The sequence below is a fragment of the Hemicordylus capensis genome, chromosome 2 (genome assembly GCF_027244095.1).
Source record: "Hemicordylus capensis ecotype Gifberg chromosome 2, rHemCap1.1.pri, whole genome shotgun sequence".
NCBI lineage: Eukaryota > Metazoa > Chordata > Lepidosauria > Squamata > Cordylidae > Hemicordylus > Hemicordylus capensis.
The window spans coordinates 426,659,235-426,674,886 of NC_069658.1; the positions used below are offsets into that span (position 1 = coordinate 426,659,235).

Here is a 15,652-nt window from a genome sequence, read left to right on the forward strand (position 1 = left end):
AAAAGTAATTTGAATGCTTTAAAATATATTTGGAAAATATGCATTCTTTGCTTACTTCTCACTGTTGAGAAGAGGAACAGGAATTGAACTGCATGCAAGCCTCCATTAGACAATTGTGAACTGTTTAGCCTGGTTCAGAGGCCACATTTCAGGTTCAACAAATCAGTTGTGGGTTGAGGGCAGGTTGAGCACACTCCTCTCTCCTTTGTTCCCGGCTTCCTTGAAGCCGTATTGCTTTTCTGAACTAACATTTGCTGTGATGTCCAACCTGGGAAACTGATTTGAGCGCTCCCTGCAATCCATGGTTTGTCATCTTGGTATGAAAGGAGCACCCAAACCGTAGTTCCCCAGTTGAAACATCACAGCAAACCATGGCTTAACGAACCAGGAAGTCTTCTATGAAGTCAGGTGCATAAGGGGAGGGGAGGGGAGGATGGGCTCCAGCACTTGTTTCTGATCCAACAAGCCGTGATGGTTTGGACCAGAAATGTAGTATCTGAACTGGGCCTGTGTGTACATATGGCCAGGAAGCCACCTTTCTTGGATGTTATTCCTACCTCTTGCAGGAGAGAAGATCCGTTAGGTGGGTGGAGGGAGAGAACAAACTGCCAGTGCTCGGTTCCTTCCCAGCTCGTGGAGGGGTGAGGCTAGGGACAGGCAAGGAAACAGAACTCCGGGAGGACCCTTCTCATTCCGGGGAGTGTATCTACACTCTTAGAGCCGAGAGGATCAGGGAGGCAGGAGGTTCTTAGGCAAACTTGGCTCTCTACAACTCCCACCATCTCCAGCCACAGTTTATTGGGGTCTTGTGGACTCAGCCAAACTTTCTGACTCCATCTCTTGTAATGATTTCTCCTGGTGTCCATAGTGTGTACCTCCCTGACGCGGACCCTGGACAGCGGCATTGGTACCTTCCCACCTCCGGACTACTGCAGTGGCATGCCCTGTAAGAGTGTGCCGAAGCTGAGACCCCGACTGGACCCTCCACCAGCTGGCCCTCTGCCAGTTAGGGCCCCCCCACCTGTCACCAGGGTGCCTCGCAAAGCCCGCACCCTGGAGAGGGAGGTGCCAAGTGCAGAGGACCTGCTGGGGCCTAGCAAGCACCAAAGCATGCCCGCTTTCCATGGTGTCTTAACCAGCACCGAGCCATCTCCCGGGCATCGTGATCGCAGAGGCTGCCAAGAAGGTGTGTACCATTTGGAACACTAGGGACAATCTGCCTGAAGAAGGGTGGGTTGTCCACCCAGTGGGGGGATTCTGTTCGAAGCATGTAGATCATGTTTGATAAAGGAGGATGCCAGCCCATTCTTCAGTGCAGCTGTTCTGTGGAGAAAAGGCATGTCCCTTCCCTTCCCCGCCCTGCCCCCAGGCTCTTAGCTATCCACGTAGGGTTGCCACGATCTGAGAAGGGGTCTCTGTCCCACTGTAAGAATGGCTTACATGCCCTGTAGGGCTCGGGCCATGGGAGAAAGAGAAAGAGGCTGGCACATAAGTGCTCTCCAGGCTCCCTCTACAGCCCCAGCAGAGCAGGGGAGTGCACAATTTCTGCTGTTCTCTCTCCCCTCCCTCCAGATCAAGTCTTCATGTGCAAGGATCTTCAGGGACATATTCCTGCACATGAAAATTTAATCTGGAGGGAGGAGAGAGGCATAGAGAGTTGTGCTCGGCCTCTGCTGGGGCTGCAGAGGGAGACTTGCTCGTACATGTGCTGGCGGGAAGACTGGAGCGGACTTAATTTTTATTTATTTTATCTATTTATTTTTACATTTTATATCCCGCTCTTCCTCCAAGGAGCCCAGAGCGGTGTACTACATACTTGGGTTTCTCCTCACAACAACCCTGTGAAGTAGGTTAGGCTGAGAGAGAAGTGACTGGCCCAGAGTCACCCAGCAAGTCTCATGGCTGAATGGGGATTTGAACTTGGGTCCTGGTCCAGCACTCTAACCACTACACCACTTGTCCATCTTTTTGCATCTCTGCAGGGCCGCTTCTGTTGTCCTAACCCTGCAGAGAATGTAAGCCAAGAACAACATATATATTTATCCGCACTTTCTCCCAAGGAATACGTGGTACCCTTTATTTAATCCTCACAATACCCTATGTGGTAGATTAGGCTGCAAGACAATGATTGGCCCAAGGTCACCACATGTACCCCATCGTTGAGTGGGGATTTGAATCTGGGCCTCGTCTCAGTACAACACTCTACTTCCACCAGTAGATTTCTGAGAGAGGCAGAGGTTCTACTGGTATATCTCTGACTGATGAGGAAAACTGACCTGAACATGGCCCTCCTCCTAAGCCCTTGATGAGCAACTGCAGCGAGTGAAGGCAGTTCTTGGGACTGAGGCCAGTAGTGAGGAGTAGATGGAAAGCTTCCGTGGCTTGGATTGAGTCCTCAAGTTACAGTCAGTGTTCCCTGTAACGGGGATTTCCCAGGGTTGTTGACTACAACTTCCAGCATCCCCAGTCCAAGGCCTTTACAGCTGGGGATGCTGGGAGTTGTAGTCAGCATCTGAGGTTCTCTCTTACAGGCAACACTGGTTATAATGCTCATCCTTAATAAGCTCTCAGAGGCCTCTTCTCACATGAACGGTTGTAACCGTGTCTGTGGTAGAAATGTCCATAGAACCGGCGGCCAGATGTGGCTTAAAAAAAGCCAAATTCTGGCTTACAGCCCATTTTACCCACGAGTATACCCCTTAGGTTCTGGCAACCCTAGGTGGAGTTACCTTTAAGGATTGGGGAGGCTGCTTTCCCCCCTCCCCCACCGCGTTTCCCCCGCCTGTGCTGTGCTTAAAAACAATCCCATGGGGCGACAGCGTATCTCCTGGGTGCACGTTGGACTGGAAGGGCCAGGTGCACATGCATGAGCGTGACATACACACGCCTACTGGGCACTTCTGGTCCAGTGCTCACTGGGGTAGCAAAGAGGCATGCTGCCGCCCCACAGGACTGTTTTTAAGCACAGGACTAGCAGGAGAAATGCGGGGGTGGGGTGGGAGTAAAAGCAACTTCCCCGATCTACCCCCCCCCCAAAAAAACCCCCTTCCAAACCGCCAGCCCTTTGAACTGGTTCATGCACATCCCTAGTCTGTGGGCCTAAGAGGCTGAGGCCTTTGCTGCAGTTGTGCTGCTGTTTGTAGATGCGGCTTTTCAGTCCGGCGCTGGCAGTTCTTTTGCAGAGCCCCTTGAAGCAGAAAACTGGATTTCAGGAGCAGTGGTGCAAACAGGAGGAGGAGGAGGAAGGGTGGGAGTGTGAGGGAGCCCCAGGGGTGGGGGTTAGTGGGATGGGAGGAGCTGTTTGGCTGGAGCCAGTCCAGGGTTCCCTTTCAGCTTTCAGGACTGGCTCATGACAGCCATATTGGGCCAGAGCACCGGCATGGCTCGCAAAGGATCACCATAAATGGGAGCTTCTTGCCACTGGGCAGGCCTGACCCTGGAGCTGCCATCTGTTTTCCATAGAGAGGTCACAAATGGCAGGATGATATGCAGGAATGTACAGTGTTTCCATCACTGAATCTCTCCATTCTGGGGAAAGCGGCACCTGTTGTATTTGTTTCATGGCTTGGCTTCAGACCCCGGTTGTGTATGCACCCAAGCCTGCATGCTCCCTCTTCCCCTTTCCTTGACCTTTCTGGCTCTGTGACTGAGCTGTGACAAACATCATGCTTTGTTTGAACAGCCAGCTCTGTAGCTCATCTGCACCCAGAAATGTACTTTGACTTTGGTTTGAAAACCACAGTTAAGTTGAAACCAAGGTTCAACCCTGGTTTTAAATACTGGTTTAACCGTGGTTTAAAAACCACCTTTAAAGTATAGCTCCAGGTTTGGGTGAGCTGCAGAGCTGTGATTTAAACAAACCCATGCTTGCAAAGGAGACAAGCAGAGAAGTTAACGGGGGGAAGGGAGTGTGTTGTCTCAGGTTGCATTCATGACTACGTAAACCATGGTTTGTTTAGTTGCCTGAATTCGCCCACTGTGATGTATCTCTTGGACACAAGAGCTCTGCCAGGAACGAACAGGCCCACGAGTCAGCCAAGCCTGTCACTGCCTGTTGTGGCCTTTAGAGTGCTTGAGAGGTTGACCCTATCCAAGTACTAATTACATCGCCTCTGTTTCCTTTCCACAGATCTCTGCAGTGAGCCCAGGAAGCCGCGACACACCCCACAGAGCAAGAACTGGACATTCCCCAATGCCAAAGCATCTGCTGGCACTGATCCTTTCCTTTGTTCTCCTCAAAGACTGGAGGGGCTTCATGGCTCTGCAATGGTAGGCCGACAGGGATGAGAACTACACATGGGGGCGGGTGAATGTGAAAGAGAGAAGCCGCCAGGGGGAGAGACTCCCAGTCTAGGCCTTGACAACATTGTTATCTGTTGTTGCTGCTCTGGCAACAGGGCCAGGTGGGTTTCTGACAGGCCTTGATTCGCCAGGGGCTTGTGGGTCGAAGGGAAAGCTTTGCTGGCGCCAACTTTGGGCTCTAGATATGAGGGGGCCCTTAGCAAAGTGCCCTCGGTGGGACCTCTCTTCCCCCCACCCCGCATTTTATCTTGTTGTTGAGGGGCATTGGTTTATTTTGAGGAGACAGTGATGGAGCTCCAGTGCTGCTTCCCCTCGTTCACAAAGAGGAGCTTTCCTCCAGATAGCCCTTTGGTGACGACGATGAAACCCCTCTCAGTCAGGAGAGTCATTCCACCACCCTAGAGGCAGTGGGCTCAGGGGCCAGCAGTGGGCCAGCCTGAGGGCCTGGAGTTCTTGGCAGCTGCCTCAGGAAGCCAACTTCGGACCACGGCTTGCAATGTTGTCCGTAGTGGCAGATGGTGGTGAGCATCGGGGCGCTGGTGGGCACAATTTTCCATTAGTTTTCCCATTAAATAACTGGACTGGAAGTGTTTGTTGCTTGAGAAGCTGCTAAATGAGGTATTCTTGGACAGAACAATGCAGCTGTGACTGGACCAAAGGAAGGAGGGGCTAGAAGTAAATACTGTACAGGTGGGTATAGCCAGCAAGGTCTTTGCTTTCAGGCTTCAGTGTGAGAGTTGTGGCAAGAGGCGCAGCAAGGCTCAGAGGCTTGTTTTTGGATCTATCCGGGAGGAAGTGCACTGCTGTGTTGGTCATTTAAAGGGCGTAAGGTGTGGCTTGCAGAACTGGGGATACAGAGGCTGCCACATGTAGTGTGAAAATGGGGGTAGGGGCTGACCAACACCCCTCTGTTAGTCTGGAGGTTGACCTCTTCCACTAGTAATGCAGTGCTGGTGCTGCCGCTGAGTTCCTGACTAATGCAGCTCTGGTGCTTATGGGGGAGGGGGGATCTTTGACCATCCGAACCCATCGGCACTGGTGCTTTGTTAGTATGGATGCCAGCCAGAGTCATGATTATCCCCCCCCGCCCCACTTTGCCTCCAAATATAACCTTTGGTAAAAGAAGGCCTAGCTGTTGCCATACCATCACCCCGCCCCCGCCCCCCCCCGCCGGCTACCTCCCTCCCGTCCCTGCCATCACCACAATTCTGACACTCCCATCTGGAGAGCTGAAGCAAATTCAGCTCCTGTTCACCTCAGGATAGCTGCTTGCATGAAGGGGTGCTGCCTGTTTCCTCCTGAAAGAAGTGATGCTGAGAATGGATCGTGGCCCTGCGTCTGAGGTCTGACCAGTGCCGACGGAGCTTCCCTTGGGTCCGCCATTCAAGTGCCTCCGTTAAACTACCCCTTGCCCCCAGATGCCCATGGCAGCCTCATCTCCCTCTCTCTGTCTCTGCAGGGCTCAGCTTGCAGCATTGGTGAGAGGAGACGGACCTCGTCGGATGGGCCTCAGGCCTCGCCGGCCTTCAGCACCAGCAGTAGCCGCACTCCCAGTGCTTCTGACGTGGGTGAAGAGGGCAGTACAGAGGCCCGTTCACGGGATATGGGGCCGGAAGGGCAGGCCGGCCTGGAGAACTCTGAGTCCCTCAGTGACTCTCTGTATGACAGCTTGTCCTCATGCGGCAGCCAGGGCTGAGCATGGGGGTGGGATGGGGGCACAGTTGAGGCACTGCTTCCTTGGCTGACACCACCACCTGCTCCTGCCTGGTGCTTCAAAGGGCCCAGCACTGCTCACAGGATCCTTCTTGATTCTCCCAAACCAAATCTTGGCCCTGCACCAGAACATGATGTGTCTTCCACACCCAGCGCTCCTGCCTCCTCCCAAACAGGGAAGCAGGACCTTTAACCAGGACTTTGTCTGTCAAGAGAAGGGGTAGGGGGCCAGAAGAAGAAAGGAGAATGGGGGGGGCGGGCAGGAGCTGGCCATGTGCATTTGCTCCCTCTGCATTAGGCCTGCTTAACTATGGGTCGTGGATCCTCGGGTTTGCTAAGTAGACATCCCTTTGGCTGAAGCACTGGGGGCGGGAGTGGGATCTCTCTTGCCTTGCCACTTCCTCGGCCAGCTTGCTGGGATTGTAAATTCACTGTGGGATGAGTTGGGTTCTAGTATCCTGTGGCAGCTGGAGTTGGCTGTTCGGTATAGAGGGTAGTTTCCTAAGGGGTAAGTCTTCACAGTTAGTTAACAGCTCTCTATCTGGAACTTCCACCAGCTCAACAGGCCAGTCCTGACCGCCATTTTGCAGGCCAGAAGCAGAACACAAAAGACTTAGGAGGACACAGGAATATCCAAGTGGTCGTGTCCTTGCCATGCTTATCCCCCCTCATGTGGAGGAACATCCCATATTGGCAACCATAAAAGCTACTCCGCCTCCTTTACCTCACTGATTGTGCAAAGTCTCGTCTAAGCATATTACCTAAGCCATTTGGCCTTTTGATGCTTGGAGAGCACAGGAGACTTTGCCAAATTCAGGATTTCCCCCTCACCTGGAAGAAGAGTGGGGGTACTTACAGCCCACCCCTTTGGTTCAAGGGTATAGCTGTTGGACTGTACCAAACAGAAGGGTGGGGGCGGGCTGTGTTGGGTGGGATAGTACCTCAGCGGCTCTCTTGCCACAGTCTCCCAGCATTCCCTTGGTTCACTCTTCTCTCCAACCCAGACCGACCAACCAACTGGTTGGGCTCCTTCTCCACAAGATTCTTGTATCCCTGGAACTGAGAGCTACTGTGGCTCCAGGAGGGACAGCTGGGCCCCTCACTACTTACCCCTTCCATGTAATTTTTTTGGTAAACATTAAGTTATTAATGTTGCTGTTTGTTTAGTTTCCACCCAGTCAAGCTGCCTCTTTGCTCCTTTCCCTGTTTCTATGGGAGCCAGGTTGGTTCCCCAGATGGTGCTATTTGGCTGTGTACAGGCCCTTTCCCTCACGTCTTGCTTTTGTTTCCCTCCCCCTCCTTTTTAAAAAATTTGATATTTTTTTTAAATATTAAGATGTTGTTTGCTCCTTTTCTTATTTATATAAGTTATTGTGGAACGAGGCTGTTTATTGTCTGATCTCCCAGAAAATAAAGGGAAACAAAAAAAGAGATTGAGAGAATATTCCTCCTTGCACTGAACACATGGCTATTCACATGAGCGGGCAGGTGGTCCGGGTTCAACCTACCTTCCCCTCAGACGAGCGCCCTTGACCTCTTTGGCGCACACGCTGTGTGCCCACATGACCCACACAGCTCCCGGCAGCGTGGGTCAGCAGAGGCCAGGACTTGTTTCCTCAGCTTCCACATATCCCACAAGGCAGCATGCGACAAGCGCAGTGCCTTGGAGGATTCTCCCATCAGATAGGTGCTCTAGGCACCCACAGAGTTCTAGGCGCCCTGTGGAGCCCAAGGCAACACGAGTCCAGCAGCCGGGGTTTAGGAACGGGGTTAGGCTGGGCAGGAGCACTGGGATCCATGCAGATCCCGGCATGCCACACGAGCAGCCCAGGCCGGGCTGCTCATGAGAACAGCCTCATGATGTTTGTGAATCAGCATTTGCTGAAGTACTGCTTAAAACCTTTACCCCTTTCTTATTACAAGGTCATCCTTCCAGGTAGATTTCAGGCAGTGTTGCACTCAGTTTTGATAGCTGGGGTGGCAGTGTCATTTCCCCCTGGATTGAAATGGGGGAGAGAGTTCACACTCAGGCCTTCTCTGTGTATGGAGCAGAACATGGTGGTAGGCTGGGCCAGATTCAAAGCCCTGCACTGCCAGAGCACCTGTTTTGTTTTATTTAACATATTTTATATCATCCAAAACCTATGTCTCTGGGCGGTTTTGAGTCCACTCTGTTGGACCAGGCCTCTCTGTTTAGCATCTCAGGCCCTGCCACCAACAGAGATCCAGTTGGCTGGGCTAGAGGCAGGGCCTTTTTGATTGTGACCCCTCCGCATTGGAATAACCACCCAGAAGAGCTTCCCCATGCTCGCTCCCTCCCGATTTTTAATATACAACTAAAGACCCATTTTTAAAGAGGGGCTTTTAAATGTTTTTATCCACTGTTCATAGTGGGCAGCTTTTTAGCTTTTAAAATCTGTAATATTTAAATATAGTTTTAATCAGCTCTTTTAATTTCTATTTTTATATTTTATTTATTAGTTTTCTGAGCAGCAGTGCACTGGAGGGGTGGGATATATATTTTTTCCTAAGAAATAAGAAGATTGAAGTGATAGAATTGTATGTAGGTGGGGGGATTCCACAGCTGAATGTCTTCCATGTAAGAAAACTCCCTACACTCCGGTTGAAAGGTTCCATCGCTGCCCTTTTGCTAGCGGTGCTGGTTTTCTGTTTGCAGAGAGTTCCTAATAGAACATTCACAGATAAGGACACCCACCTGCAATCAGGTTAGTCTGTTCTACAACCTCAGCTGCTGTAGGTGTAGAATTGGGCCTTACCTCAAGCAGCTATGTACATTTTCTTGCTCAGATCATTGGATGGGCAGGTATCCCTTACAACTGCAGGATTAATACTGCCATTTGTAGCAGAGATGGCCACTCTGAGGCTCTCCAACTGTTCTTGGACAGCTACAACTCCCCTCATCCCAGCCACATGGGGATGATGATCTTACTGGGCAATGGGGATTCAAGATGTACCATGAGTGGTGGAGGAAGATCTTGCCAAGTCCTTACTCCCTCCTGTCCTTGGGATGATGTCACTGTCCATATATTGGGCAGGGGTTAGAATCAGTGCTGTACAAGACCTTCCAGCTGCAAGGATCAGCAAGAGACGTTTCAGCTGGGGGCTTACTTTCAGGCACAGCTCAGGCCCCCCTTGCACCATTCTAGTGTTCCATCACTTGGTGCAGGAATTGCAGAGAAGCAAAATGGACAGACATCCCAAATAGCTCAAGTTCTGGGAGTGGCCTCTCAAGAGGCCAGATCTGAACTAGGATGTAGAGGAGGTGGTAACAGGGGAGGCGGGCCTCTCCAATGAAATTTGGTCCCTGGAAATAGTCCCTATCTACCTTGTCCATTTTAAGCATGGGCCATATACAAGGATTTCTCTCCTTGTGCTGCCCCCAACAATAATCCTGTACACAACTTGCAAATTAGTTAGAGGGACCGGACGTTGGGGTGGCTCCAAATCTTCTCCTCTCTGGGGTGGGTGGGGTGGAACTAGTGAAGCTATCTCCCCCCCCACTTGCCCCGGGAAAGCCTTGGCCCAGGCAGCAACTGGTAGGCCCCCCACCCCTAACTTTGATATCAGGAAGGAAATAAACCCCAAGAAGGTCCCATCAAACTTGGGCATTAGTTCAATTGTCCACTTGTAAAAAGTAACTGCTCTTTCATAGGAACAGCTCCTGCCACCATTTGGCTCCACCTAGTGGCTAGGGGTAGACATTGCAGCACACTACATTGCAAGGCTATTGCACCACCCTATTATAAAAGACTCTCCTGCAACTACAGTGTATACCAGGCCTGCACAACATAAGGCCCAGGGGCCAAATCCAGTCTGTGGGGAATAGCCTGTAGCAACAGCAGAAGCTATGAAGAGCTCCTGGCTTGTCCTGACGAGCAGCAGCAGGAGGCCACTTTTGAGACCAGATGTGCTGCATATGGCAGTGAGGGGGCCCATGGTGAGCCAGTTGCTGCTGCTGCTTCAGTAGCAAGATCGGCAATGGAAGGAGTGGGCTGGAACAGTGGTGGCAGGCAGGCAGGCAAGCACAGGCAGAGTGCATCCCCCAAAAGGCAGAGGGTCACTCTTTCGGTCAGTTCCCTCTTCTCTGAAGAGCGCCATCCTCCCCTCAACCTGCCTTGCAATGCCATCCTATGCCTGTTTACATGGAAATCTATATCCCACAATGTACCTAGTGAGGCTTACGCATGAAAGCTGCAGCGATTTAGTTAGAGAAGGCTGGGCATTTGTGTGAGGCTGGTACGCGTGCCAGGTGCTGCACTGACTAAGCAGGGACAGGGCCTACTTTCTGGCCACTATACTTGGTTAAAATGGTGGATCCCTTGATGTGGGGAGAGCCACAAGTCAATAATAAATAATTGCTTTAACTAACATTATTAACGTAAGAATCAACAAACTGAAAATTGACTTTGCCACACACACACACTAATTAATGGTTAGTTCCGGCCCACTAGGGCATTTGAGTTGTACACTCCTGCTGTACACCAACCAAGCAGTCATCATAGCCTTGCCTGTACATGAGCACCTTTTAAAAATTGGATTAACCAATCAGGCACCTGTGGGTTAAGTTAAGGACTGGCTTACAGCAATAAGGGTTCCATACTGATCCCCTAAACTTCCATTTCTCCTCTTCCAAGTGTTCAGCTGTTCATACAAATCAACACATCTATTCTCTTACACACAGCCTTAATCTTATGCAGCTGGAACACTGAAAATCCTTGCCATAGTTCTTCTTTTGCATCTGATCTCACTTGGGATGGCAGGAACTGAATAATATGAAAAGAAGGTATGATGGTCAAACTCTTAATGCTGGATATTTCCTCATTCATAGGGCTGCAATACTTAACATAGTTAATCTGGCCCTCCATTAGAGCAGATAATGTTAATTAATATAGTATGAATTGGCATCTAGATGGTGCTTTTTCAAATGCTTCATACTTTATCTTGTAATCCTTACAACAATCTTGTAAGGCAGGCTGGAATTATCCCCATATTTCAGACTGAGGGCACATGTGTGTGTGTGAGCACACATGTGCACACACAATGAGGCTGAATAAGTGTGGATTGCCTAAGAGTGCATCTGCGATAAACTCACTGGATGGCTCCAAGGTTAGTTGTTCTCACCTCACCCCTGCAGTACCGGGATTCTGCTGCCGTAGCTACAGTACTGCTTTAAGGATTACAAAACATACATGAACCACTGTGCATTTATGTAGCTCTTCTGAGCACTGTTACTGCCATGAGAATCACACACTCCACCTCAAGGCTGAATCCTCTACTATGCTTGTGCTTGGAGCTCCAGCAACAAGTTCTGGGCAGAATGGCAAGAAAAGGGCCATCTGTGATGCATGGACACAGCCCAGTTGGCCACTTATACCAGGATCCAACCAACTGGCCAACATATTTCTTCACTACCAGCACAGAGTTTTTGGGCAATAATTGGATGATTCTTTGCAAGTGTGAGGAAAGATAAGAGTTAAGCATAACACTTGAAGCTGCTGTGAATTTAGATCCATGTTCAGCTCCTAGGTCCTACTTGGCAATAGACAAGTTTGGGTCTCAGCTGTGCCCCCTGCTCAGAAAAAAGCAAGGATGAGTTACATAAGGATAGTAGACGACTGTAATGACTAAAGGTCATCATCTCCCCTTGCCCTTAGCAACATTAAACTCTGAGTTGCTAATCAAGTACGGATGGAAGCAGAGATGCTGCTGAAGTACATGACAGAGGGGCAGCGCCATGAAAATCTGCCTTGCTAGGGGATGGAGTTTCTCTGTCAGTGCAGCACAGGTGCTGCTTGTAGACTTCAAATCTCTGTGTGGTAGCTACCCTACTAGGTGGATAGTTTGTAGTCACCAGTTTCAACTAGCACTGGCTAGAAGCAGCTGTCATGGGAACGTCCGTGAAGCCACTTTACCACCTATCCTCAATCTAGTGTCTCAAGTCCTAGTGACCAAAAGGCAACCCAGCAGCAGACACTAAGAAAATCTGCTGTGATAGGAAAGGGGTGAAAGACTAGTGGTCTTCAAGGCTGCTTCCTGCATTCTGTTCTTGTGCAGTTAAGCAGCAAGCCCTGCACAAAAACCACCTTCATCCTAGTGAAATGCAAGCATTCTGCTTAGTGGGCAAAGCACTACTAACTACGTTACCTCTGCTAACTGAGCAAAGAGGCACCTTTTACCGTAGTGATTCTCTTTATTTAGCAGGGGGAGAGTAACTGGCCCTATCCACCCCCAGCACAGTACGTCCAGTGACTGTTCCTGGTGTCTATCTTGTGTTTCTTTTTAGATTGTGAGCCCTTTGGGGACAGAGAGCCATCTTATTTATTTGTTATTTCTCTATGTAGACCGCCCTGAGCCATTTTTGGAAGGGCGGTATAGAAATCGAAAACACCTAACAAGCCTTCATAAACAACTATCAAAACAGTTCAATCACATTTTGCAAGGCGGTGATGTTGAACAATGGCTAACAAATGGCAAAACTCATCTCATCATGAAAGACCCGGCAAAAGGTGCAGTTCCAATTAATTATAGACCGATCACCTGCCTGTCAACCATGTTCAAATTATTAACGGGAATAATAGCAAATGAAGTGATGCCACACTTATTAACTAACAAACAGCTTCCATCTGAACAGAAAGGAAATTGCCTGAACACCAGAGGTACAAAAGACCACCTGCTGATTGACAAAATGATTTTAGAAAACTGCAAGAGAAGAAAAACCAATCTAAGTGTTGCATGGATTGACTACAAGAAAGCCTTTGACTCATTGCCTCACACATGGATACTAAAATGTTTAGAAACAACTGGTGTCAGCAAAAACATTCAGATATTTATTAAAAAAGCAATGAGCATGTGGAGTACACAGTTAACAATCAATGGTGAGACACTTGGACAGGTTAGCATTAGAAGAGGTATTTTCCAAGGGGACTCACTATCCCCTCTGTTGTTTGTAATCGCCATGACCCCACTTTCACAAATACTAAACAAAACAGGCCTTGGATACCAAACATCTAAAACATCAAGTAAAATCAACCATCTGCTGTACATGGACAATCTGAAGTTGTATGGAAGGTGCCAGTCAGAAATTGAATCAGTGCTAAACACTGTCCGTATATTCAGTAGCGATATAGCAATGGAGTTTGGACTAGACAAGTGTGCTGCATTAATAATGAACAGAGGGAAAATAAGAAAAACAGAACTGCCCAATGGAAGCAAGATCAAGAACCTGGAAGAGAAAGAACTCTTACATTACAAATACTTGGGCATTCTCCAGGCTGATAACATCGCACACACTGAAGTTAAAAGAAAAAATGGAAGTGAATACATCAGGAGAGTTAGAAAAATCCTCAAGTCCAAACTCAATGGCGGAAACACCATACAAGCCATAAACACCTGGGCTATACCTGTTATCAGATACAGTGCAGGAATAATAGACTGGACCCAGGCAGAGCTAGAGACGCTAGAACGTAAGACCAGGAAAATCATGACCATCAATCATGCTCTGCACCCCCGCAGTGATGTCGATAGGCTATACCTCCCTCGCAGCTCAGGTGGAAGAGGAATGCTGCAAGTCCATCAAACAGTAGAGGAGGAGAAAAGAGGCCTTGAAGAATATATAAAGGACAGTGAAGAAGATGCACTTCAAATGGTCAATAACGCAAAACTATTCAACACCAATGAAACAAAGCAGGCCTACAAGAAAGAACAAGTCAAGAGCCGAGCAGAAAAATGGAAAAATAAGCCCCTGTATAGTCAATATTTGCACAACATAAGTGGAAAATCAGACATCACCAAGACCTGGCAATGGCTTAAGAATGGTTGCTTGAAGAAACAAACAGAGGGTTTAATACTGGCTGCGCAAGAACAGGCACTAAGAACAAATGCAATAAGAGCAAAAGTTGAAAAATCCACAACAAACAGCAAGTGCCGCCTTTGTAAAGAAGCAGATGAAACAGTGGACCACCTAATCAGCTGTTGTAAAAAGATCGTACAGACTGACTACAAAGGCATGGCAAGGTAGCAGGGATGATACACTGGAACATCTGAAAAAAATACAAGCTACCTGTAGCCAAAAATTGGTGGGACCATAAAATTGAAAAAGTTGTAGAAAATGAAGATGTAAAAATATTATGGGACTTCCGACTACAGACAGACAAACATCTGCCACACAATACACCAGATATAACTGTAGTCGAGAAGAAAGAAAAAACAAGTCAAAATAATCGACATAGCAATACCAGGGGATAACAGAATAGAAGAAAAAGAAATAGAAAAAATCACCAAATACAAAGATCTACAAATTGAAATTGAAAGGCTGTGGCAGAAAAAGACCAAAATAATCCCAGTGGTAATTGGTGCCCTGGGTGCAGTTCCAAAAGACCTTGAAGAGCACCTCAACACCATAGGGCCACAGAAATCACCATCAGCCAATTACAAAAAGCAACTTTACTGGGAACAGCCTATATTTTGTGACGATATCTATAATAACCAACAGTATTGATGATAAAATTCAGCTATCCCAGGTCCTTGGGAAGGACTCGATGTCTGGATAAAACAAACCAGTCAATAACACCTGTCTGACTGTGTAAACAAGAAATAACAATAATAATAATAATGTTTCTCTCTTCTTGGTGCTTTAGCCAAGCTTTGCTCTTTCCCATCTCCCAACTTCACAGGTGGCTACCTCCTCCAGGGAGAAAATGTATCTATTTTTGGTTGGAGGCCAACTCGAGTCAATTTTTGTCTTGATACAAAAAACAAGTCAGTATGTTCTAAAGTGGGAGGCACTTAACAAGCTCCTCCAAGAACTAAGAAAAGAATCCCCCATGCCTGCAATCAAAGTATCAAGCTAAGAGCAGAGCAGAGCAACTGTTGTAACTTTGGCATTCCTGTCTGAGGAACAGCACAATTACTATTGCATAGTATTAGCTCACCAAGCCTTATTCATTGTCTCAAAGATGACAGTGCAGTGAATGGGATCTGTTTTTGTTTTCACATAAGGTTTATCTTCAGTGGGAGATGTTCTCCCCTCCACACCTTCTTCCTCTGAAATAGGACAGGATTGACAGCCTTCTCTCCCCACCTTGGGCTACTGGAACCAGTTCTGTACGGCAGGTACAGCTCTTCAGAAGCTTAAAGGTGTACCTCAGAGAACACAAGAACATAACAGCCCAGCTGGATCAGGCTCAAGGCCCATCTAGTCCCGCATCTTGTTTCAGTGGCGCACCAGATGCCTCTAAGAAGCCCACAGGCACAGGGTGAGGGCTTGTGTTCCTGCCATTGCTCCACTGCAACTGGTATTTAGCTGGAGGCAGCATATAGCCACCAGACTAGTAGCCATTGACAGACCTGTCCTCCATGACTTTGTCTAAGCCTCTTTTGAAGCCAACCAAGCTAGTGGCCATCACCACATCCTGTGGCAGAGAATTCCATAGATTAATTATGCACTGTGTGAAGAAGTACAGAGATCAGCAATGGCAGACAAGCTTCTTTGAGTCAGCTCCGCTTCAGGGCAAAGGTGAGGCCCCATCAAGAACTCAACTTGAATTCATTGTGCACCCTAGAACATTATACCAGGTAAAGGGAGTCACAGCAGACAGGTCAATATGGAAAGGATGAA

General features: G+C 48.5%; 1 protein-coding gene across 2 annotated transcripts in view; it reads left to right on the forward strand.

Moving 5' to 3' along the window:
- NCKAP5L (NCK associated protein 5 like) overlaps positions 1 to 7,448 on the forward strand; it is a 54,823-nt gene extending 47,375 nt beyond the window's left edge. For both annotated transcript variants that reach the window (XM_053298915.1, XM_053298916.1), the window contains exons 11-13: positions 869 to 1,186; positions 4,130 to 4,269; positions 5,762 to 7,448. In XM_053298915.1, coding sequence (XP_053154890.1) covers positions 869 to 1,186; positions 4,130 to 4,269; positions 5,762 to 5,998 — 695 coding nt within the window. In that variant the 3' untranslated portion in view covers positions 5,999 to 7,448. The remainder of the gene's footprint in view (positions 1 to 868; positions 1,187 to 4,129; positions 4,270 to 5,761) is intronic.
- Positions 7,449 to 15,652: the final 8,204 nt, after the last annotated feature.